The sequence below is a fragment of the Drosophila guanche genome, unplaced genomic scaffold (genome assembly GCF_900245975.1).
Source record: "Drosophila guanche unplaced genomic scaffold, DGUA_6, whole genome shotgun sequence".
NCBI classification, from domain to species: domain Eukaryota; kingdom Metazoa; phylum Arthropoda; class Insecta; order Diptera; family Drosophilidae; genus Drosophila; species Drosophila guanche.
The window spans coordinates 1,150,716-1,177,045 of record NW_022995746.1 but is presented as its reverse complement, the minus strand read 5'-3'; the positions used below and the strand labels follow the sequence as shown (position 1 = coordinate 1,177,045).

The following is a 26,330-nucleotide window of genomic DNA, read 5'->3' as shown; positions in this document are numbered from 1 at the left end:
ATCCAACTTCAACTTCAACCCTTCCATCTCACCGCCTTGCAGCTCCAACCGAACCCTTCAACTGCAACAGGACAGCCCTGGAACACCTTTCACTTATACCAGTTTATCCCATCTCTCACTTATTACCAACTAACAATCACAATTAGAGCTATCAGTGCGGCTGAAACCCTCTTCCAGGGAGAAGTTATGCTGCCAACTTATGCAATTAAGTCCAGAACGGGGAGTCAGCATGGAAGTAGAGACAGAAACAGAGTCAGAGTAAAATGAACTGTCAGTTACATAAGCTTGACCTGGCGGCGCTCCATCACAACTAGAACATAAAACAGCATTCAACTGTAGCAAGAGCTGGAGATCGAGCTACAACGAACAATCCAATTCCATTTCAATTAAAATCGAGCCACAGAACTGAACTATTTCCAAGCCAAGCCAACAAGTGGAGCCACACTATTTGGTGTTCCTCTACTCCGTAAATCCTCTATCTCTACATTCCTGGCCACCCCAATCGATGTCGATATGCGAGGAATCGTATGCCGGGTCGGGCGGGCAGCCAGCCAGCCAGGCAGCTTGAGTGACATGTCCTAATTCGTAAGCGTTGACTTTTACCGGCATTTCAATTAACCCAATTAATGGACGGGGACCTAATTAAATTTTGAATTCATGTTGCGACTGCACAGACACAGACACACACCCACACCCACACAGTGTGAGAGCGAGCAGAGAGAGAGAGAGAAAGAGAGAGTCTACACAGAAACATCAGTCAGCTGTTTCTCTGTGCTGGCCAGCTGTCGCTCTGCTCTGCGCTGTGTGTGCAAGGGAGATGGCGCGAAAGCTTTACAGCAGCGGCAGCGATGGGTTAATGGTGGGTTGCTGTAGGGGGTGTGAGTGGGGCTCGGGGGGGGGGGTTGCCTGTAACAAGTATGTACTAATGTCGGCGTCTGGCTAACTGAGACACGGCTATGAATGAGTGTCCCGAACGGAGCTTGAAACTGAAGCTCGATGACCTTGATTACACAACACACACACAGACAGGCCCCACGACCCCATGCGACCTCACCAGCAGTGGCACTCCTTCAACCCCGCTGCGGAAGGCAGGCAGTCAGGAAGAGCAGCGTCGAATAAAAATGGCAAAAATAATGCCCCCAGAGAGCGAAAGAGAAAGAGAGAGGGAAAGGGAAAGGGAGAGAGGCAAGGTACAGAACTGGTAACTGACATTACAACAAATCATCAGGCAAGGCAACAAATGTTGGCAACTGGGTGTCAAGTCAACGAACTGCTAACCGCAACACAGGCCAACACACACGAACACAGACATACAGGAGTGGGCGTTTGCAGGCGTGGCATGTGTCATTAAAATTGCAACAGGGGCCTTGAAGGAGTAAAAGCAGAAGGTAACGAGGAAGGAGCAGCTGAAATGGAGCCAGAAATCGAAGGAGCACAAGGAGCCCAAGGTAGGGTGAACCGAAAAACCAAAAGACAAAATCAAAAGATCAATAATTATTATGATGTTAGCCTGGCAGCAAAGCTCCCAACACACACACACACACACACACACACACGGGTGGGGGAACGGGAAACAGACACCAAAAACTAGACGTAGTAGAACCGCAAGAACCCGAGCAAGTCAAGACATGCCTGTGCATGTCAGAGACGGAGACTCCGCAGTGTAAAAGACAGAGAGCGGTGAATGGTGGGGATGCCGAAAAGTTCGACAAGCGCATTACACACGGCCCAACAATCATCGATGGGGAAGAGGGAGAAAGAGCAGGAAGATGCCAAAGAGCGAGCGGAGGGTGAACGAAGCGAACGCGGCATTTGCTTACAAGTGCAACCATTTTGTAGTACAAACTTCGAAAACCAAAAGCGAAAATTGGCAAAACAAAAGGCATGCGACGAGCAGACAAGCAGCAGAGGGGGGGAAGCAGACTGGAGGGACTTGGCCTGGCCCTGCCCTGCCACCATTCCGTCATGGATGTGCGCCTTAATTCCGTGTATGTGGATTGTGGAATGTTGCAATGGTTCAGCTTCAGCTCCAGCTACACTCGAGCTCCACAGCTGGAGCGGTTCATGCGCACTGGCTTCAACCGATTGGCCCGCTTCGACGCCATTTAGAAAATCCCATAGAGTGGGAAGCCAGAATGAGAGAAAGAGAGAGAATAGACCCCACACACGGGAAAGAGACGGAGTATTCGGTGTGCGAGCAGTGCAGACAAACACCTGTTCCTGTTTCGAACTTCGAGACGCCCAAAAAACAAAAAAGATACCGACGCCGCGCATCTGTTGTCCGAAAAATGAAACACCACCAACAAGAACAACAGCAACAACAACAGGGCAACAGAACAACAAGAACCGGTTGTACACGCACACACACACACACGCACAAACAGTTGCAGCGACGCAGCCCACAAGCACATATAGCGGTGCTCTTCTGGCATGTGGCCACAGACAGCGACAGATTTCGGGGTGGACTGCTGCGTCGCGTCGTCGTCGTCGTGTGGTGCGGCGCGCTGTCGTCTCGAGCTGAATGGAACGACCGGTTTAGTCGTTCACAATTCTCAGCACCGTTAGCATCGTACGAACGAAGCGCGTCTGTTGATCGTCGTCGTCGTCGCTGTTGTCGCTGTCGTTGTCGTCGTCATCATCGTCGTTCGAACTCCACTCTCGTCGTCGGTGTCCGGAACACAGGCAAAGCAAAGCAAAGCAAGCAAAGCGAGTCGAATCTCCCATATCTCATTCGCCCCGGGCCACAAATATCAACGTCGGGCACGTCGGTTGCCGTCGCCGTTTTTTGGATACGAAACTCTTTTTACCTGGCCCTGCCTCTCGCCGTGTTACCTGTTCGCGTGTGTGTCCCATCTATCCAACGGAATAATCACCCAAAAAAGGAATCACGTAGAAGCAAGCAGTGTGTGTGCCAAAGCTCCAACTAACTGAAACTGAATGCAAGCAGTACAAGTGCCTTAAACGCGTAGTAATATAAATTCAGATTCAATCAGATCTCTCAGCCCGACAAAAACCACAACAACACACTTTGCTCAATGCCCGAGACAAGGCAAAGGCAGCGAAAATTTCAATATTTTTGAGTTCTTTCCCGCCCCCAAACCCCACCCACCACCACCCCGTCTTGAGTGTGTGTTTGCCGGGGTTTTGTAAGCCAAATATATGGTAATGGCAGAGATTGGTGGCCATTTGGCTCACCAGCTACCATTGCACAACCACAATCACAATCAAACTGGATTACAGCCGTCGCTGGTGATGAACCATCACCTGGATTTGGATTGTCATGGTCATGATGTGATAAGTAAGTACAACTCCAAAAAGGAAATTTATTTCTGTTACTATTACTATTCGTATGATTATGTAGTCAGATTTTAAGGGGATTCTGTTGGGGGTTTTCTGTAAATTATAGAGCTATTGGTGGTTGATATCCGAATAGGTTTCATTCAATCGAGTCTTGCGTATTTCACCATTTTTCTACATCTCAATACATCCTTAGGGATCTATCTCGCCATCCACAGCGTTTTAGTACACTTTTTAACCATATCCCACCCGCTCCATCCCATAATTTGACTACCAAAATCCAACCCAATTACTAAGTTCATTGCATAGATCAGCAGAGTCAAACGTGTTGGGGTCTGTGCCATATCATTTACCGCTAATAAAGCTATTTAAACGAGTTAATGACTTATTTATGGCGCTTGTCGTAGTACCCCAAATAAAAAGTTGGCAAATTAAACTGTCATTAGAAAAGTGAGCGTAGCCAAATCGTAGTCACCGAGCTGTAACTTTCTCAATCACAAACAGACATACGAGTATGTTTGTGATGTGTATAATGAAAACCGTTTTAGACATTAAAAGCCAATAAAATTGTAAAAAGCCGTGTTAACATCGTAGCCAGGCGAAATCATCGATGGGTTGTATAAAGTTTGGAGTCGATTTGCGTACATAATTTGCTTTGGCAATAATGTTCATTAAAGTTTTACAGATCTGAAATAAAGTTTGGCGTTGATGATCTAACCAAAGACCAAAGTTCAGGCTTTTTGGTGGTGTTTTGGGTTCAAAATTCAAAGCTTTGATAAAATGCTGTAAGTTTTAGAGGCTGAGGAACTGAGCTCTTGATCTTCTGCTTTATAGCTGTGTAATGGAGGAAGACATTGAAAAAGGTGAAAATCGTGCTGAACTCTTACTAACCTTGAGAATATAATCAAGGAGAAGACCTCACATAAAGTCCTGACATAAATGATCTGCAATGAATATAATATTTTATACGAATATTACAAGATAAAGAAAATTAAATGGAAATTTAATGGAAGATATAAAATAATTCAGCTAAAGTTTCAATGCGAATTCGCTTCCTGTTGTGTCAAAGTTTGCAATACTTTAAAATATAAAGACATTTTTAATGTTCTCTGTGACCTGTTTGAGTGAGTTTATATTTTTGAGAAACAATTCAGATCTGTGCGAATTACAGTCATGAACCGATGACAGATCAGACTTATCTTTTGCCACTTTTGTAATGGGCTTAGACACTTGATGCGATGCGCCAGCCAGCCGATGGCAATAACTTTTAAATTATAGCTGTATTCGGCTGTATATTATTTTAAGTACAATTTACATATAATATAGAAGCCAATTAACAGTTGAATGACATTTTAATGTTGAGCAATTAAAAGCGGTCAAGCAATTGCACGCCAAAAAATTAAACAAAAACCAACAGCAGCAGCAGCAGCGAAAAATATCAAAAATGTATCCCATGCGATTTTTAACTAGACAAAAGTTTTGTTAACCGAAAATGCATTTTATAAATTCATAAACCAAAAGTGTCATTAAAAAATGTGTGTTCTGTATGAGTGTGTGGGAGAGTGCCAGAGGAATATATTTTATTTAAATTGTATTTCGTATGCTAAATTGTGACAAATGTTACGCCTGACAGTTGTCTAACCGAACAAAAGACCGCAACAAAAAACCAACAAAAACTTGACACTAAAAAAAGAGCGAACTGAAAACATGAAAAATCATAATCATAAGCACAAAAACACAATTGTGCGAGAGAGTTATTTAATTATGAATGAATCGGAACGGGACAACGACCACACTCTAATAGATACATAGATACACAGATACATTGCGCGCATCTAACATTAAATTGCATTGCAATTTTTGTAATTGTAATTTAAATTCGAATTAGTTGTCCGGTCGTGAAGCCCCTGCTAAATATTTGATGAACGAACATTTTAATTTGTAAACTTCGCAAAAGTTTTCCTCTTTCCCTCCTGCCCCTTTCTCTCTGGCTGACAAAACTTTAAGTTTTAGTTTTTAGTGAAAACTATTTTTGTGATATTTTTTGTTGTGTGGCCCATCCTCCGTGCCGTTCCACTCTCTTTTTATTCTGGTGTTTTTGTTGGTTCAGTCAGAGTCCGAGCTGGGGATTTTTGTTTGTTTGTTTGATTTTTTGAGCGCTGTAAACATTTTAATGAGTTTTTCATGTCGCAGGCCCATGGCAGCAGCCACCTCCCTCGGCCCCAATGGGCCATAGTCAACATGTCGCCGCCGCCACCGCCTCTAACTTCTCAAGTAGTCGTTAAATTAATTAAATATAGTAGAAACAAAAAGAAAAATTTACAAAATGGTTGAAGTGTACTTCCACGAACACTTTGCTTACACAAGATATGGAAAATTCTCCTCCGAATCAGAAATCCGATGCATACTTCAGGGCGTTCTACTCGTCTGCTACTTCGTTTGGTGCTCATAAAATGCCTACAGCTTTATGCCGTAGACCCATAAAAAATTGACAATTATATGCGGCCATAAAAGCCAAAACGATTTTTATATTTATTTTTATAGTTTAGCAATTAGCTGCAAAATTTTCATAAAAATCTAAAGACATTCCCATGTACATCTAACAAATTGCTCTGCTCTAATCGCATTTATATTAATTTCATTTAAATCGTCCAGAGCTACTAAAATTAATCGCATGCTAATGAACATTTTTTTTGTTAACCTCAACAGATTTTCGAAAGTTAATTGTGAAAAATTGATTGAGCAAATGCTTACCAACAAAGTTGCTATAATTTTTGAAACAATTTGTCAACTGTCAAACATCGAAATGTTGTGCTTCGGCGCTGCCCCTGCCTTATAAGGTTAAGTTGTTCGAAGCTGTCCAAAGAGAATGGTACGGTGTTCAGAGAGTGATGGTCCCAGACATAGATCAACAACCGATCTTGCAACTGGTGGGATCCATGTTTATTTATAGATCCGCCGAAACGTGAGTGAAAGGCCCAGGGCTTAAAAATACAATACGAAGTGCCATAAAATTAATTACATGACCTACCATTCTAAACGAGCTTCGATTGATTTTTATTTAAATTGTCTGTTATGCATGGATTTTTGTGTGATGACTATTTTATGGAAGGTTTTTCTTTCCTTTACAAAATTAAATTTAGTTTACCTTTAAATTCTGCAAAAACTATTCCCAAATTTGTGCATTGCTGACATCACACAAAGGGCCACACCCATTAGTTGTAGCATAGCCAGACACGACGTTATCTATATTTTATGAGAGTTCTCCTATGCTATCCGAAATTCCTGCTGTTTTTTTTGCCTTCCCGTTTCCGGTCAGAATCCCTGCGGCTGCTGCTGCTGCCTCTCCTGCTACCTTTAGGGGTGTGATAAAGTTATTTAGGCGCAATCCATAAATTCCCGCACCAAAATCCAGAGAGACCCAAACGTAAATCCCAAAAGCTTATCTGATTTTGCACTTCGGATCCCGGACCCAGGCACTAGATCAATATGTTTTCGGACAGAGTTGTCCCCGTACCTGGGACCCCAGACATAAGACAGAAGACAGCTGTGCGCCTGCGCCGTGTTGTGTCGCCTCCTCCAACTCCAGGCATTTGAAATGCATTTGCACGAGTATCTGTGATTTCTATCTGTCCCCGTGTGTGTGACAATAAAACAGACGGGGGCAACCCGAGACCCGAGAGAAACACACAGTTGGTCTAGAAGACACAGTTGGCAGATATCAAAACATCAAGTCCCTAAAAATGCTGGGTCCCCCAGGTAAATTTGTGGCCAGAGTATCTGTATTCTTCTTTTGTTGTTGTTTACCTCTGCCTTAATTAGCAGCTCGTTGACTGGCGAAATTAGAAAATTATGCCTGGAATTTCAGTTCACAGATGAGCAACAAAAAATATATCAGCAATTTTTTGGGTGGTTTCTGCTGATTATCAAAACCAAAAGGAAAAAAAAAACAGAGTGGGAAATGATAATCAAATGGAGTGATAGTAATTGGTTAGCTGGCTGATTGAGGGTTTTTCTGTGTTGGGTTGCAAAATGGCAATGGAAGTGGATGATAATTTGTTCAATTTTGGCTTTTCATTGTAGAGAAGATTCCTTTTCCTGTAGCTCAATCGGAAAAGGAATTTAAACCAGGGATTACAGTACCGAAAAATATACCCAAAAGCTTTAATTTTCACACTAACATTCAGCATGTAATATTCCACTTCGTCTGTATGTATTTTCCACCAAAATATCTTAAAGCTCCGACCCTGCTCAATGACTTCGCAGATACACTCTAACCTAATTAATGCATTTCAAGATATTCTGCACCGCTTCCCCCTGCTGACCCCCTGGAATTGGGCATATTAAAGCAGCCGACAACCTATTAAAGTGCAATTAAAATTTTTTGTTGAAATTCTGTTTTCCATTTTTATTTTTTTTTTAAGTTCATTCAAGGTGTCAGCGGCTTGTCAAGGTGAGAGCCAAGCGGCGGCTGCTACTGTTTGCTCAGTCAGAAGCGAACTGGAAAAAATATTAAATTTCAACTGGGGAAAATGTCAGTGAGAGAAAGAGACCCCAAGGGGGACGAGACAGGGACAGACTGAGATGAATGTGCAGGCCAAAAAATTAGTTGAAAACCAACCAAAAACGCAAGAAAAAGATTAGTTTCGTAAACCGAAGCTTAAGATACACTTGGAGAGGGAGAGGTATGTGATATGGGGATCCATTGTTGAGGGAAATTGGAGAAGCTTTGATGGTTCTGCCTTTGAGAGTATAAATCCAACAGAAATGTGTTTTCCCCTTTACCAGTCTCCTACTGCAGTCGTAGTACCCGCTTCCAGTGTACACTTCTGTACTGACATGCCACGCCCGTTTATCGCGTGAGATCCAAAACCATATGGGGAGTACACATATCCGCAACTCGTGCCGTGCCGCTCCCGTTCTGCCACTCTCTGAGGCGCTCTCCAGGCGCTCATTAAGAGTGCGGCGCGCTTTGCATTTCCCGCTGGGATTTTGGTGGTGGGGCAAGTTTAGTTTTCGGTGGCCCAGGTTGAACACCCGCTGCGCCATATGACACCTTCCAGCTGTGGGAGTGTGCATGTGCTAGTGTGTGTGTGTGTGTGTGCTCAGGTGCATCGCTGGCATAGGGGGAGCCTGCAGGGGGGGTGGCCGGTAGTCCGGATGAATTGCGAGCGCTGTTGCCGTGTCCCTTGTGTGGCATTTTGGCGTGTTGCATGCAATGCGGTGGCCACTTTAATGGCGTCGTTTTTAAAGCTTTATTCCCAACCTCTCTAGACCGTACCTCCCCACTCCCTGCCCCATACGGCTGCAGTGACTCGAATGTACCTTTGGCTGCCGCGGCTGCTCTTTATGAGTGTCATTTTTATAACCCTTGTTTTAATGACTAATTAAGCATGAAAGACAATAAAAAAAGCAAACCCTACAGAAAATTAAAAGAGAAGAACAACAAGAGGAGGATGCTGCCTAGAAACAACAAACCAACAAACAAAAAAACAACAAACTTTTATGTCTTCGATCTATAAAGTACTCGAAAGGAGAGGGAAAGATTCCCTGCCCCACTGCTGGAACTTCAAATGGATTGCCGCTGGCGTCACAGATTCCAGACGCCACTTGAGAGCCGTACTTGAGGGCCTCTACACTCTAGACTCTAGAGAACTGCACATTGCACAATCTAACAAGTTCATTTTGCAGTCAAAATATAAGAGAGAGAGAGAGAGAGAGAGAATTGAGAGGGATTTCCTCTTGGGTTATATCTTATTACATTACAGAATGAGGGGGTGGAACCGATTCCTTGTTTGGTGCCTCTCGCCACTCAGGCCACACTTCAATGTCAAGTGTGTCTATCGTCTCGTCAACAGGTTGGACCGCCTGCAGTGAGCCTCAGACCCAGACTCAGACGCAGACTTCGAACCGAAACCAATTCTGAATGTCGCGCCACGGGGCGACTCATTCAGCATTAGACGAACCTTCGAGCCCCGAACGGAGCCAGACAGTAGCTGGCGATGCAATTACCGTTTTGCCCGGACAATATTTTGACTCATCTGCGCCAACCAGGAGATGGGATATGGTCTCGGGATATATGATTATGGATGGTTATGTGTGCATAACTAAGCCAGATCTACCTCTACCTCCTGCACCCTGCTGGCTACTACCTTTTTTCTCTAACTGTTACCTGTGCCTCTGCCTCTGCCTCTGCCTCTGCAGTTTGGCTTGCGGCTGGCTCATTATGTCAAATTGAAATGTTGCCACACGGCCAGACAGGCAAACAGACGGCAGCAAGGCAGAGGCAGTGAAAGAGCGTGGAAACAGGCCAAACAAGTCTCTCTTTCTCTCTCACTCTCTCTCCCTCCGTTGGCCAAATACTTTGTAGTAGTCGAAAAAAAAAATGGGAAATTCCGCTATGTAGATCAAATCATAATCAATGAAAATTTTAGTGGGACGAGAGACTGCAATGCAGAGGAAGTTGTTCCACGTTTGGTGAGAGTAATCAGAGCAGGATGTGGGTTAAGACTTATTTTGACTTATAATTTTGAGCTTAAACTGGACCAACTTGAGGAGTTAAAGAGGTGGAAAATTGAAGTAGTTTATCCTGCTTTAGAAGGACTTTTCTTAGAGTAAAATGTACTATTAAATTGAGAGTTTTATTGTGCACAATTTACACAGTATTCCCGCTCCTAACCCATTCATTATTCAGGCAACTTTACACCCTTTTTGCCTCACGCTATGAACAAACTGCAGCTCATTATGTCAAATTGAATTGTTGGCAGCAGCCAGCTAAAGACAAAACAGAACACTCCACATGACAGAGCACAGAGCACAGAGTCGAAGTGACCAAAACAAGTTAAAGACTCTGCGCAGATCTCTCAATGATGCTGCCCCTCACCCTGGCCTGCCCAGCCTTTGACTGAGTTTATTTATGAGGAAGTTGGCGGTGAGCGTTTTGTCGCCGCCTAAAAGTGGGTAGAGGCGGTAATACATCTCCCGATACACAACACCACACCAGAAAGGAACGACCACACAGATCCCGCACTGGTTAAATGAATCATACGAAACGGGTATTGAGTGCGCGGCAAGGAGTACTCATTCGCAACTAGTTCGAAAAGAGACAGAGAGAGAGCTCAAAGTAGAGCCATAAAGCAGGCCTACTTAAAATGCCATAAAACCAAACAATTTATTGGAGCGAAACCAAGATGCAAGGAGTCCGTCCCAATCCTCAATCCTCGCGAGCGAGAGAGACAGAGGGACGTCGTGCAATCAACGCGATTGGAGTTGAATTCGTGGCTCAAGTTGTGGAGTTGATCTTTGGGTCTGGCTGGTCTCTGGTCTCTGGTCTCTCTCTCTCTGTGTGTGTGTGGAATTGGTATCGAAACATGCCGCTGCGGTGTAACGCTCCTTTGAAATTCAAATTTTATGAAGCTCATTAAATATAAATTTGTCGTTCGGGCACTGCCACAGAACTGGACTCCGATTCCGACTCTTAGTCTTGATGCTGGAAGCAGTAACGATGAAGCGGCAGCCAGCCACAAGGCATGTCAACACAATGAGGCCCCGACTTCGACTCCTCACTCTCTGTGAGTGTGTGTAGATCTGTGTGTGTGACTGTATACGACACCCCAAATAAAATAATATAAATTAATTAACAAAACGAAGCCGAAATGAAGTTAAAAATTTGCATGAACACAGGGCCCAAAGCCTTTGGCGGTCGGCGCGGCGGTCTTCACATCGAACTTATTGTTTCTCTCTCTTTCTCTCTGTGTTGCGTGTGCGTAATCGGTTGGAGGGGGGTGAGGGTAGATGTAGGGGTTGGATGGAGTTGGCTCTACTATGGGGGCAGCAGGACTCCAACGATTGTTGTTGAGCGTTAAATCGGCAACTCGGTCTTCGAGTGCCATAAAGCAGGCGGCGGCGGCGTCTTTTAATGAGGTCTTAAGCTTTTTTTTTTATAACGGTGTCGATGCAGTGATGTATGAAGCATCTAGGGCCAGCATGCATTGGAGTGGCATGCAGGCAGTGGTATTTATTGGGGAAGGAACGGTTAAGGAATTTGCAAAGAAAGAACAGGAATTTCATTTTATTTGTTACAATTTTTGATAAATGAATGATTAAAGTTAGAGATATTTTATGCCTCTTTCTGCGTAAGAAAACTCCCATTCAATTGTTATTTCACGAACCAAAGAAAACCTTCAGTAATTCCACAAAAATATGTACCAGAAAAATACAGAAATATTTTCCCTTCTAAGACTCTCTCTCAGCTAAGCCTCTCTCAGCTTCCATTGATCCCATAAAAGACATACCCAAAATGCTTGGTACACTGGAAATTTCACGTATCCTTTGCGAAATTAATATAAATCTGCGGCTTTAGACGTGTAGCATGCCACAGAGCACAGAGCACAGAAATAGGTAGAGCACAGCACAGGCAACAGCGAAAACAGCAGAAACCAGGCAAGACACTGCGAGTACAACTACAAGAACACCTTCAACAACTACAGCAACAGACGGACACAGGGACAGAAAGACAGACAGACATACCGACAATGTTCAAGTGCAAAAGGGGCACGCATGCGCGGCAACTGCCACAGGGAGAGGCTCGAGGCTTGAGGCTGTTGGCCAAAAGGCAAACACCAAAGGGGGCAAAATGAGTGTCTTGAGGGGCCAGGAGTGTGGCACCAGGAGATGGTGTCGGAGGAGCAGGGATATATGCACCTTTTTCTGTGTTGTCATGTTTGCGCAATATTTGCGACAAATAAAGCATAAAAACTGTTAAAGTTCACACGCATCAGGTCAAATATTTACACAAGAGAGGCACCGCCACAAAAAAACAACAACTAAAACAACAAGCAACAACCGAGAACAGCAACAACAACTGGGACTGGGACTAGGACTGGGACTGTGACAATATCCACATACAGCAAGCCAAAAATGTAGTCAAATCGCACACATTCTAATTATCCAAAAGCCAAAAGCAATTTATGATAAACCGAAAGGCAGTTAAGGAACAAAATATGCAGCAAAAAATGAACAAGAAATTAAAGCTACAAAAGGGGAGGGGCGAAGGCTTGGCTACTCTAAAAGTCTTCTGGGAGAATTTATGTTGATTAACCTTAAAATAAGATGTTATATTAATTGTAGATTTTTGAAACTTCAGTAGGAAATATATTGTAGAATTATCTTTAAAAAATACTTATTTTTCCATGGCACTGACTCTTACTTGATTTATGTACAATATAATGTAGGCGGCAGCAAAGAAAAACTAAGGAAAAGCAGTTCGGAAGGAATCATATTACATACATTAAATGGTAAATACTACAATATTTTATTTTATATGTTTAAAAAATGGATATCAATGTGCCATGAAGCTGTGCAGATTATGTATAAAAATGTTGTTTCTATGTAAAGATTTAGTCATTAAAGCAGAGCTGTAAAATGCAGCGACTAGTGGTCACAAAAACTAACAAAAAAATTGCCATAACTACTTGAATAATAATGCTGCCAAAGCATACCTAAACTTCAGAAGACTCTAAAATCTTTGCCACACAGCAAATACCCCATGAAAATCCATTCAACTCCCAGCTAGAGTACTCCTAAAAAATCCTTTAGCAAGCCCGCATGAATTTTTGTTTTTAAATTTAAAATGGTAAAAACATACAGCAAAAACAGAAAGCAAATAAACTGAAAAATTTGTTACTACTCGTACGTTGTGCGGCGGCAAAAATACAAAACAGAAAAATACAAAAACTCGTTTCTTCGATTCTCCATATAAAGGTTAAACTGCATTTTGAATCTCGAACTCAATTTGTTGTGCGTTTTTCAGTTTTTCCTTTGTTATTGTTGTCTTTGTTGTTGTTGTTCCTCTCTTTAATTGCAGTCAAATCAAAGTCAGATATTTTTGAGTAGATTTTCGTTGTTGTTGTACATTTACTGACATTAATTTGACACTTTTCTGAGGCTGAGCCTCGCGCGCGCACAGACAATGAAATGAAATGAAATGACGGCCCTGACTCTTAACTTGGCTTTCACCCCGAATGATGGCAGTTGAAGGAGGAGTAGGGGGAGAGGAGTACGTAAGAGCTGATGGAACCCCTACCTACAGTCGAAACCCGTTGAGAGGGGGCGCCTTGTGTTAAAACACCATAAATAAATGTCGCCCGCTTATCGCCAGCGAGACACAGAGAGAGAGAGGCAGAAAGAGAGAGGTAGAGAGAGTGAGAGAGAATCCTGCGTCGGCGTCTGGCTGCCACTCCATTGAAAGACAAATGCGTTGTCAACGCAACCTGCCTAATAACCCATCATGATCATCACTTAACCCAACAGAACCCGACGACGACGACGACGATGCAACAGCCCCGAACCCATCCACAGCCACAGCCCAAGGTGGAACAAGAAGCTCAGAGACGAGCGAGAGAGATTGCGGGGTTCGGTGTTCGGGTTCTAAGTCGGGTCTGAGGAGCAGGCTCAGCCAAAAGACACTATCGCCGCTTGTCATCTGTCGGCGACACGCAGCCAAGCAGCGGCAGAGCAGAGGAGCAGGCAGACTCCAGTTTGAATCCGAGTACGTAGTCTTCAGAGTCTCGAGCGTCCGCGTCGAGTGTCTGCATCGGCATTTTGTTTTCTGCTGCAGCTCTCCTGCCGCCGATCGACACACACAAAAAAGGTCATTTCCGTTCTTGCAGCATCTCTCTCTCTCTCTCTCTTTCTCTATCTCTCTCTGTTATGGCATAAATTGTTGCAGGCCCATGTCCATTTTGAGTCCAGGCACTCTTTGATGTCGCGACTTCAACCAGCCAGCCAGCCAGCCGATGGCATCTTGTGGCAGCCGCAGCAGCAGTCCCAGCCCCCAGCCCGCTCTCTCGTCTTGTCTCGTATTCAAATTTGGCTTCAATAAAACGACAGCCAACACCAACAGCATCGAGTGAACCAACAACCACATTTCAGTTAGCTGCGACGGCCAATTCCAAAATCAAACACTTCAAAGTGATTGCCTGGCGGCGGCTTCTTTTGGTTGTATGATTTTTTTCTCCCCCCCCCCCCCCTTTGCCACTGTTTATTATTGATTTTTGTTGTTGTTTGCGGAGAAGAGTCAGTTTGCATTGATCAGTTATTGGCTGCACATACACAAGGGGAGATGGGAGATGTGAGATGTGATAGACGGTGGCGTGACACGAGAAAAGGTACTTCGAAGATGGAAAAATCTAAGGTGGGAAGTTCAAGTAAAAGATGAGCAGATCTAAGCTTAGAAATTGAGGGAAAATTCGAGCCAGAGTTGGGCAGAATTGAATGAAAAGATGGGCAGCAAATTGATCAAATTGTTTCAATTTCTTAGGGTTATCTTTGCCATGGACTTTACATTTCAAAAGGTATTTCCAGCATTCATTTTTCCATGCCTTATACCCCATTTAAAGTTCATAACAATTACTGCTACATGAAGTGTTTTTAGCAAAATTTAATGAACAAATGAAAACTTATGGGACAAAAATGAATAATTTTCTTTGTTTGAGCTATGAATTTCTACACTCATTTAAACCCTGTACCATTTTCTACGACATTAAATGTTTTTCCTACTAAATTCAACAATCGATTTGCAATCAACATTTTCCACTTTCCCACCTGGGCTTTTCGCCCCATCTCCAATTGAACTCTGGCCGACAGCTGGCTACTGTTAACCCCTTTTTGGCTTGTATTTTGTGTAATTAATTAGGCAAATTCATACACAGACAGAAAGACAGACGTAGCGACAGAGAGAGGGAGAGGGAGAGGGAGAGGGAGAGGGAGAGGACTGGGGACCGAATATCGATCGAGAAAACTTGATGTTTTCTGGCTGGGGGACGCCCCAAAGCAAAATGAAGATAATGTTGTCCATTGTCCAAGCAACTGCACTTAATTAAGGCAACTTAAGGCTGCACACACAGTGCGACTACGAGTTTGGGTCCGAGTTTATGTATAATTGAGAGTATCGAAAGTCGATGGGCAAACAAATCAAAAACCGCAAAACTTCCTTTGAAGCTGAAAGACAGCAGACACCAGACACCAGACAGACATTGGATTGGACGTCAGTGAATGAATGAGTGAGTGAGTGCAGAAGCAGCCCACGCCTTGCCGGCAGAGACAATAGCCAGGGCCATAACAAAACATGGCCTAATCAGTGGCTGGCCGCGTACTCTTTCCACTCCACTCCATCCTGGTAGCCCTACCTTCCCGCTCCTCTTTTTGTTGGTATCTACAAAATTGATGAGTCTGTCAAAATGTGAATTCGAATTGTCCAGCCAAGGCAGTCGGAGTTTCGAGCATTCCAATCTGTGTGAGTGAGTGTCTGAATCTCTGAGCGAGTGTGTGACTGCATGCCTGAGTATTGGTAGAAGCGTTCAGGGCACGTGTTCCCAAAGGGTCTTTCTCGTGGTCCTCGCTGCTGCCTGCCTGCCTGTCATCATTAATTTTTTAAATCGTTGCCCAGAGTCACAGGTAACAAAAACAAAACAAAAAACAGCGAAAAATGAATGAAAAAGGAATGGCCCACAACCGCCGAAACTTCTTCCAGGAAAAATGACAAATTTTCCAAGAAGTCACGCGCTCGGCTGCTGCTGCTGCTGCTGCTGCTGCTGCTGCTGGTGCTGTCTCTCCTCTGATTGTGACCCCCACCTTCCACTACCATTTTATGAGCATGTGAAATTCCTAGTTCCAAGCGGCACGGCACTTGCTATCCATCGAGAAATATTGAAGTCCCCCTCAGCCCATTCAACGATTGCTGTGTGTGACTGCGCTTTGTATTTGCCTTGAAACAAAATATGCCATAAATCAAAGAGCGAACGAAACGGGCCCCTTTACTGACTACACTCAGTCCCCCTGCCATGCCCCTTCTGGTGGCAAAGACACAAACAGTAGTTGCTTTTGAAATCGCGCCCATATCCGGCGGAGCTTCCATAATTTTTGTTGTGCCCAAGAGCCAGAGAGAGAGGGTCTGGGCCTCTCTGGCCAAAAACGTATCTTATCGATGCTTTGCATTTTGCATGTTGCCTCTTGTCCGAGCAACAGCAACAAGCTCAGGCTGAAGATGGGGCATGGTGCAGAAGATGCTGCTGCTGGGCAGCCATTTGCCTTGGAGTTGGAGTTGGAGTTGGGCCCCCACTGCCATGCCATGTGTGAGTGCGTGTCGTGTATCTGTGTGTGTGCATCTCTGCCTGTGTGTGTGTGTGTGTGTGTGTGTGTTTGTGGAGTTGCCACCGAGAACCCTGCTTGATTTGACTGCAATTTTACTTGTTCTCCACATTTTTCTCTCCCTCTTTCACTCACTCTTGCCTTCTCGTTGGCTCTTTGTAAGATTGCCGACACTGATAAGGCGCAGCATCGATCGAGCGCTGGGGGACTCTCAGTCAGAGGTGCGGTTGGTGGGCGTTTCCTATATCTGTTGCTGTATGTATTCCGCGCACTAACTTTGATATGTTTATTGCTTAGCCATCAATTGATGTTGGCATGACAAAAGTCAACTCCAAAGATCATAGATCATCCATCAATGGCACAGCCATCACATCTATCACATTCAGCCATAAACACACACTCGTGTTTGTTAGATAAAAGTGAGTCTTACTATCAGATATTTATCTTTAATTGCTGAAGGAAATGCTAAAGTTAAAGATTGTTGTAGAAACCTTAACCTTGACTTAATGGGCATTCGATGAGCATGATGAAAGAACTGGAAGGCATGTTTAAAATTAGGTATCAAACTACAAATTGTTTAGAAATTACTCTAATATTCTGAGTAACACAAAAGACTGTTAACGAGTCGGAGGCAGTCTATCTGTTCGTTTTTCTGGGCTTTATGTGTATCTTCAAATAAAACTATAAAGCTGTGTTGCTAGCTAAAAGTTACGCCACAGCTCCATAGAGCATGGGCTTAAGGTTTTTTCTGCCCGAAAAACAGTCTCTAAATGTTGCAAATATTTAATCACTTTAAAGCCAAGCAAAAGCCACCCCCAATAAAAAAGGAAATACCAAATATTCAAACGACTTTAGGTTCAATTCCTAACCAGGGCGAACAGGGCTCGGCCACAGCTGTCTCTATTCTCACATCCACAGAGAGAACGAACACTCTTAGCCATGTCCAACAAGGTTTTGCCTGATCACAGCACATAAAATTACATCATATGCGAGTACTACAAGTAACCTATACTCGTGCTCGTACTTCCAGCAAAAGGTTGAGGAGGTCAAGAGCAATCGACAGGCAGACAGACCCCTTCGCGTGGCAGAAAAGGTGCGGCCATTAAACATTTTTAAACACCTTTTTGCACATAAAAAACTTGAATTTGCCCAAGATCAAGTGCCACAGCAGCAAAAGATAGATGTAGCCACGGAGGAGCACTGTACTGTACTATATACAAACGGCAAAATACAGCAAAAATATAGCACCCAAAAGGAGGTGGCATGAGGGAGGAGGGACTGGCAGGAAGAGTTCCCAAAACCGACACCGAGGCGGCAAGTGACAGGCAAAAATTGGAAACACGCAGCTTGCGAAGCGTTTTCCTCGTTAAAAGTGAAAAAGCCGCAGTAGCCGCATGTGCCCCACGCAGCAGCAGCAGGCCCCTGCTGCTCCCCTCCTCCCTGCCATCCACCCGTCATTCTGCCAAAAGAAAAACCGCCGACACAGTCGCAAAAATTCATAGACGACAACACGAGACAAAATTGCATTTTGGATCCAATGTGTGCCGCATGGCAGTGCGACAGCAAAAAAAAAAGAGCCAGCAGATGGAACCGCGGCGCGACGCCAACCCCCGGCAGAAGGAGTGGCAGTTGGGGGTTGGGCTGGGGGGAACCAACAAAATGGCAACATAACATGCAAAAGATACGCCACAAAAGCGGAAAAACCCCACACCACCCCAAAACGAAACGAAAAGCGGAGGAAAAGATACACACAGGCGCAGGAGCTGCGCTTAAATTCCCATTACAGCCATAATGGCTGCGGCTGTGTGAGAGAGTATCTGTGTGTGTGTGTGTGTGTGTGTGTGTAAGTGTGCGTGTTGGCTGAGTGGGTGGCAAAAGAAAAATGAAAACGAACTGCGCAGGATCATTAAGGCAACAGCAAACTTCAGCCTCAGCGCCAGCCCCAAAAACTGAAACTCAGAACCCAAGGAGTAAGCAATACACAGATAGAACCCCAACAAAAATACACACACACACACACCAGATGCAGAGACAAACAATGCGAAATGTCAGAAGAAGGAACACAAAAGATACGTACGGGAGGGCCAACTGAAATTTATACAAACAGCAGAAAAAAATGTAAGAAAAAAAAATACGCACACCAGAAAAACGAAAGAAACGCACAACAAAAGAAGCTGCCAAAAAAAAGCTGGCTAAAATGGTGGCCCCAGCACACACACACACACGCACATACACACTCAAACTTTTACGTACAAATCACACACATGTTCATATGTCTATATAGGGTAGCAGCAGCAGGAAAGTAAGAAAGAGCAGAAAAAAAAGGCGCACATGCCCCCAAGCCAGGGCTAAGGAGAGACAGAGAGGGAGAGCGAAAGAGAGAGAGAGAGAGAGAGAGAGATTGCTGAAGTTGAATTGGAGGCTGAAACATGGAAGTAAATGCTGACTGTCTGTCCACCCAGTCTGCCCGCCCATCTGTCTCTCCGTCTGTCTGTCAGTCGGAAACTGAAACACTTGGAGCTTGAAAAGCAACAAATACTCGTACTCGCAGCCCAAGTACTGCAGCTTTTCCTCCTTTTTGCCTTTGGAAGCAGCTTCAAAAATACCCTAAAATGTTTTATAAATACTTAATTGAAGAAGATATTAAAGGGAATAGTTATGGAAGGAGTTTAATGGGGAAAAAGGAAAGGCAATTGTAGGCTTAAAGGAAACTTACATGCGTATAAATTGATGCCTGATTTTCCTGGTGAAGCTTAAATTTTGCCTGGCAAATAAATCAAATAAATATGTAGTGGTTCATGAAGAGCCAAGGGACCAATTTTGTAGGTTCTCAAAATAAATATAAGTTAAGAATGTGCGGCTTAAGTTCATCTTGATTTTATACAAATTTCTTCAGATTCTTCACTATTTAAGTTTAAAGACAATTTTTCAGACTATGTTTTGCCTCAAAGATAAGTAGAAAATATTTTGAATTCAAGTAAAACTTCTAAGATTAAAATGAAGTAAATTTCTGAGCGTGGGCAGCTTCCTGTCCCTTGTCCTGTCCAATCTCCCTGCCAAAATGTTAATACCCCAAACGTTAGGGCAATGTACAGGGGGAAAAAATTGGCGAAAAAATAAGGAAAATAATATACAGCGAGCGAGAGAACAACAACAACAACAATAACAACAATAACGATATCGGACAACGGCAACAGCAGCATCAGCAGCAAGCAGCAACTTGTCTGCTCCGCCTTTATAAATAATTCATGTGTAGCTACAGCGAGTGCGAAAGATACGCAAGATACTCGACTCGTATCGTATCGTATCGTATCCGTACTACCCGTGCATACATATACTCGTACTCGCAGCGCACACTGAGCATCCCCACCACCCAGCCCGGTAGTCCGCCTCCCTAACCACTCCCCACAGCACACACACAGCTACGCAGCCACGTTTAAAGATACAGCGGCAACAGATACAGATTTTATGTTGGTATGTGTGTGTGTGTGTGCTGGGGCAACGAAACATTTAAAACGTGCTAAACGCGCGTCAAAGTTTTTCTTAATTTTTCAACAGCAGAACAAAGTTTTTCTGTTGCCGCTGCCAAGGATTACGGCCCCGCACATATTTACTGGGGGAAAAACTGGTAACTAGAGGGGGGACAGGAAGTGGCAGTAAGAATATAGTATTCTATCTTATGGAGTGGTGTGGCATCGCGGCATGGTGTGTGCTGCCTTGTACATAATGTGGCAATGATTGCATTGATTTTTTTTTCTTTTTCTTTACTTTACTTTACTTTACTTTTTTTTGGTGCGCTGGCAAAAGTTTTTGGGGCCAAAAAAACTGTAGACGAAGATGAAGTAGAAGTAAAAATACACGCGCAGAAAAATGGGGACTTATTTGGAGGTATACGAGAACTTATTTAATATTTTAAATATATTTTATCATCATAATTTAATTGTTAAACTTTTACAAGAAAATCTAAATATTTACATGGCTTCGGAAAATGTTTTGAAAATTCCCAAAAATGTTCTATGAGCTGCATAATCACAATAGATTCCTCAACTTAATCCCATAAATATCCTTGACTTGTCTACTGTCATATCCTTGGCATGCAACCGAACGGAAAGGCAAAACTGTTCAACTTAAATACTTGAAAATGGCTGCCAGCCTGCCTGGGCCAGGATTTATGAATTTTTCAAATGTTTTCTCTACCAAAAAAAAACAAAAAAAAAAAAGGCAGCGAGAGAAGCAGAAAACTTGTTGGCAGGAAAAGTTTTTTGGGTTTTTTGAGTCCCCGTGCTCAGCACTTGGGTAAACAGGGCAGGAAAACTCAGATTATTTGATAACAGTTTGTTAATTAGCGCTGTCTTTGGCTGTCTCCCTGGCTATTTGTTTGCGTTTCCGAGGCATAATTGGCAAAATGAATTTAAGTTTTGGGCGGGGGGATAGCCAAAAAAGAAACTGCAGAGTCAAGGAAAATGGTAAATTTGGTGAGGAGATGGCCGTCGGCAAATGGGAAAACTTTCATTTATAGATTGTTTTTGATTGGGTTTTTTTTAACACAAATTAATTTCAATTGAAAAGCCGGGAAGTGGCAAGCAAAACCCCACTTTTAATTACAATATTTATAATAATATTAATTTCTCTATTTGTTTCTTTGCAGAAAAACAACGTTTATCGCATTGCGTTGGCTGTGGCGGCCAGATCCACGATCAGTATATCTTGCGCGTTGCACCCGATCTGGAGTGGCATGCGGCATGTTTGAAGTGTCAGGAATGCAGGCAATTCTTGGACGAGAGCTGTACGTGCTTTGTGCGTGATGGCAAAACCTATTGCAAGCGTGATTATGTTAGGTAAAATATTGCACACACAACATCCCATGACTCAATAATTTTCCTCTGCCCGAAAAGGCACTATTTACACAGCCCCAACATCCGATAGTCCCCACATACTCTCGTCATGCGCCTGCTCTTTTTGGTTTCCAATTGTAGCGTTTTTCTGTGTGTTTTTTGTGTGTGTGTGTGTGTTGTTAGCCAGCCTTGTTAGCCAAGGCAATTAGAATGATGATGCCAACACAGCAGCAGCAGCAGCAAAGCAAAGACCTCTGGGCACCCTGTTCTAATCAACAGATGTTGGGGTCCAGTAGCAAAATCATTACTTGGCATAGGCACTTGGGTTGTGGGGGCTTTCATCATCGCTAAATGTATGACGTGCAATAAAAAAGTTTGCTTTATTTGCTGCTGCTGCTGCTGCTGCTGCTATTTTTTGTTGTTTCCAATAAAGCGGAGAAGCGACCGAACGTCGCAACTATTTGCCATGCAAATCTTTGAATAATTGATTAACACGTGCAAAGCTATAAATTAACACTTTGCCACACACAAATACACATCTCCACGAATCCAATACGAATGATTGATGAACACAGAGCACACACACACACACACAGCACAGTCCGTTGCTGTTGTCGGCGGTCACAAAAGAATTTCATTTTATAGCCATAAACAAGGCAGAGTTTACCCATCCCATCCCATCCCATCTCTCTCTTCCTCTCGATGACCACATTCAAGGCTATTTACACTAACTAATCATGGGTTATTTTTTCTGTCGCTTTCGTTTCAGGTTATTTGGTACAAAATGTGATAAATGCGGTAACTCCTTCAGCAAAAATGATTTTGTGATGCGCGCCAAAACGAAAATCTTTCACATTGAATGTTTTCGATGTTCGGCGTGTGCGCGACAATTGCTGCCAGGTAGGAGGAAGCTATTTAAATTTATTTATCATACGGTTGCATTACTCATTTATTGTTTATTTTTGTGCAGGCGATGAATTCGCGTTACGTGATGCTGGTGCGCTGTACTGCAAGGAGGATCACGATGTGCTGGAGAAATCATCGCAGAGCAGTCTCACCTCCTCATCGGTGGAGAGCAACAACAATATTAGCAGTAGTAACAATAATAATACCAACCTTAGCAATAACAACCATTCCAGCGAATTGGGCTCAATGTCAGGTGAGTTGTTGTTCCTTCTTTACTTTGTTTCAGTTTGTGCTGCATGAGTTTGTGCTCTTAATGAAGGGAAAGATTATCCAAATACTTGACTTGAGTGGGGTAAAGATTTGGGAATAGTTAAGGCAGAAGTAACCTGTCAATCTGTGACTTGGTTTGTGTTGATTCAGGTGCTTGAAGAAGTGCTCCAAATGAGATAGTTTACTCCAGGAAAGATTTGAAAACAGATTCAGGCAACAGTTCAGGAGGGTCTTTAGCAGTACTCAAAGATTGGGGATAGATACAGCAATACTTAAAGAAGGTTTCCAGAAGGGTTGTGCCATTGTTGGAGCTACCCTTCAACCCTTCCATGTGGCTCCTGGGTTTGCTTCGCTATTGTGTGACAGTCTCCCCCTTTGTTTAGCCACTGAATTGACTCTGTAACTGGATAGTAGTTCATTAGTTTCTCAAATATTATGCTCTACCCCATTGTTGTGTTTTTGTAGCCACATTTTTGGAGTCATCCATCAGGCTAATTGGCATTGAAGTTATTAGTTATAGACCCAAATAGAAGTGTGATAACATTAGTTGCTGTGGCAGTCCATTAACAAATTTCACTGAATAATGTAAGCAAAAAAAGGGATCTTGGAACGTATCTGATTACCCCTCTGGTTCGCAGAATAATCATCAAAGAACACACGATTGTACCTACTACTTAACCCACATTTGATGGTTCTTTAGATAGTACCAAGAACCTGCCACTTGCTGCACTTCTACTGCAACTGCAAGTTCCACTCTCTAATTGGCAAATGGCAGCACTTCTATTCGTTGTGCCCCAAAAGATTGCCAATCCTAATTAGCCTAAATTGGTCTGAGGCAGTGGCACTCCACTCTGGCACTCTGCCACTCTGCGGCACATCTAGTACACGCTTCGGCAAGCCACAAAAGCGTTTGCCCGTTCGTGTTTTATTCTTAGAAAAACAGCGTTACATCCATGTAAGTGATAGAGGTAGAGGCAGAGGTGTCAATAGAAATCGGCAAACGTCAAACAATGTACGACAATTGTCAAACCATATCGTCAACATAATCTCATTGTTTAACCAGAACGATGGAGGAGACAGGAACAGAGAAGAGCAACAGAGAGTGGAGAGCACCTTATCAACATGGGGCGGCGTTGTCAAACGATGCCAAAACGTGTGTGGCAGAGATAGAAGCAGCAACCCAAGCTCATGCCCCCCCAATTTGCAAAAGGTGTAACGAGAGGGTAGAGGGAGAGACTGGGACAAACACAAACTTGGAGCTGCATTGAAGCATTCAAGCGGGCAAACATTGACAAGCCAACTTCTTGGGAATTGGATTTCTCTTTGACTGTCTGTCGATTCATCGATCCGTCGCTCGTATGATCAATCTGCTGTGCAGCTCTACCATTCATGGTTCCACTTGTTTGACTTATTTATTTGTGTTCAACTCGAAAACGGCATGCAGTCTACAATAGTCGAGTGTTTGCCAAACTCCGATGCCACACAGAGTCGCTGCCATGGTGCGGTGACAATGCTTTGATGTCTCTCCAGAGAGTCTCTCCCCAGCGATCGCGCTTCAATTTGTATAAAAGTTTTTGCCAATTTGGCAGCGCCTCACACAGGTTGATAAGGAGTAGGAGAAGATGTGGCAGATGCCGCCTAACGATATATCGATCGATCGTTACGATCTATTCTTTTGGTTGTTTCGTTTTTGTGGCCACGATCTTCATTGATCGAAATTAGATAACAACTTGTTTGGGGGTTGTGAAACACGACTTAATTACCAACGATCGATCCCCCTACAAGGGGAACGCGTGTACCTCTTTGATCTCCGCACATTTGGCGATATTTTTGGGCTGCAATTGGAATGTATGTAGAACGGAAAGCAGCAAGGCCCAGCAACAGAGCCCAGAGCAAGAGCCAGACTGAAACAATTTATCACAGAAAAACGGCACTTCAAAGTGTTTGCTTCTCTTTGCCAAAAATAGCAAACAAATTGATCATATCTTTCACTCTTTTTGTTCAGATTCTGGCAGCGAATCGGGCTCACATAAAAGTATTAGGGAAAAACGACCCTCGGGTCCGTCGGATGGCAAGCCAACGCGAGTTCGGACCGTGCTCAATGAGAAACAGCTGCATACACTGAGGTAAGTCCAAGAGATCATAATCATTTGGTTCCCCATTCAAGAGCTCTTTCCTTCCAGAACCTGCTACAATGCTAATCCGCGACCTGATGCGCTCATGAAGGAGCAACTGGTTGAGATGACGAGCCTCTCGCCGCGCGTCATACGCGTCTGGTTCCAGAACAAGCGCTGCAAGGACAAGAAAAAAACCATACAAATGAAGCTGCAAATGCAACAGGAGAAGGTATGTTTATCCACTCGCCAGTTGCATAATCTAGCTCTATAAACGATCAATAAGATGGTTTATCCTTACTTTCAGGAGGGTCGCAAACTTGGCTACGGGGCAATGCAGGGCATACCGATGATCGCCAGTTCGCCGGTGCGACACGATTCGCCGCTGAATCTGCAGGGTCTGGATGTGCAGACATATCAACCGCCGTGGAAAGCCTTAAGCGATTTTGCCCTGCACGCCGATCTGGACAGCAATGGAGCAATCAATACGCATACACCTGCATTTCAGCAGCTGGTTAATCAGGTGCGAAACTGACACTCCATGGAAATAGTTCAACCAATTCTAAGTTCATTTTTCCATTCTCCTGCAGATGCATGGCTATGATCTGAATGGTATGCCAGTGCTGCCGCCACATCCGCCACAGGGACCACATCCACATCCGCCGCCGGGTCAGCAAATGAATGGACCCGGGCCTGGGGGCAGCAGCATGGACTCGGGCATCACCTCCCATCATCATCCGGATAGCACGGACTCGTATGTCACCTACCTGGAGAGCGATGACAGTATGCAAGGCAGTCCGTAGACCAAATCGAACCGAAATCTAATATCAGCTTCTTTTGTTGCTCCCAGAATCCAAGCTGGCGCTGACACCGTCATCCTCGTCATCGGCATCGGCTGCCACATCGATCTCCTCGCCGCCATCGTCCTCGTCGGCAGCGGCGGCCACTGGTGGCGGTGGCGTTGGCGGCATCGGCATCGGCAACGGCATCGGTGGCGGTGGCAGTGGAGTTGTGGGTGTTGTTGGCGTTGGAGTCGGCATGGGCATGGGCATGGGCATGGGCATGGGCATGGGTCTGGGCATGGGCGGAGCTGGCATTGGTGCTGGTAGCGCAGCCGCCAATCAGTCGGCCACCGAGCAGCTTATGCAAATGCTCCAAAAAGTGACTGGCTCCGGTGGTGTGCCTGCATCCCATGCGGTGCTTTGAGCTGGAACAAGGTGCCAGGGGCAAGGGGCAGACATCAACCATGACGCAGGCTCCAGCTGATGCCACACAGAGAGAGACAGAGAGAGAGAGAGAAGGAGCGAGAAGAGAGAGCGAAAGATAGTGGAGAGCTCGCGGGCTTTTTTGGGTTTTGTGCAATTTCCGCGACTCAGTTTGGGTTTGTCCCTACCCCCTCCTACCCTGTACTATTTTTGTAAACATTGATTTGTAACTTTTTTTATTTTATTTCATTCTGTTTGATTCGGTGCCAAAAAATAGTCTGTAGGCATTTTCAAACCGCTGGGCTAAGGGGAGGAATTAAATTTTTAAATCTTTTTTTCTGGCTTTGGCTTGGCTTTGGCTCAGTTCTTAATAATACATTTCTTTTGTTATGTAATATACCCATTTTGTTGTAACAAAAAATGCTCACACACTTGAAAAGTTTTAACAATAATTTTTGCATTAACGAAAAACAAAAACAAAACAAAATTATTCGATAAATGAGAAAAAAAAAACAAGTTACTTCGCATCAAGTAGGGAATTTTCATTAAACGAA

General features: G+C 44.0%; 1 protein-coding gene across 4 annotated transcripts; it reads left to right on the top strand.

Moving 5' to 3' along the window:
* Positions 1–2,506: 2,506 nt before the first annotated feature.
* LOC117582268 (insulin gene enhancer protein isl-1) lies at positions 2,507–26,330 on the top strand. Of its 4 annotated transcripts, none has more exons than XM_034269894.1 (10): positions 2,507–3,298; positions 12,531–12,593; positions 21,095–21,284; positions 22,051–22,181; positions 22,252–22,440; positions 24,463–24,583; positions 24,641–24,803; positions 24,858–25,094; positions 25,162–25,354; positions 25,422–26,330. In XM_034269894.1, exons 1-10 carry the CDS (start codon positions 3,160–3,162, stop codon positions 25,775–25,777), a joined length of 1,782 nt encoding a protein of 593 aa, XP_034125785.1. In that variant the 5' UTR covers positions 2,507–3,159; the 3' UTR covers positions 25,778–26,330. The 4 variants fall into 4 exon arrangements, with proteins under 4 accessions (XP_034125785.1, XP_034125787.1, XP_034125786.1 ...); XM_034269895.1 differs by having other exon boundaries at positions 2,512–3,298; positions 24,879–25,094; XM_034269896.1 differs by lacking the exon at positions 12,531–12,593 and having other exon boundaries at positions 2,510–3,298.

Excerpts from the sequence above, each read along its gene's own strand:
- LOC117582268 (XM_034269894.1), top strand. The coding sequence starts at position 3,160 with ATGGTAATGGCAGAGATTGGTGGCCATTTGGCTCACCAGCTACCATTG. Across the intron at positions 21,285-22,050 it reads TGCAAGCGTGATTATGTTAG|GTTATTTGGTACAAAATGTG; the intron begins GTAAAATATTGC and ends CTTTCGTTTCAG. Across the intron at positions 25,095-25,161 it reads TTCAGCAGCTGGTTAATCAG|ATGCATGGCTATGATCTGAA; the intron begins GTGCGAAACTGA and ends ATTCTCCTGCAG.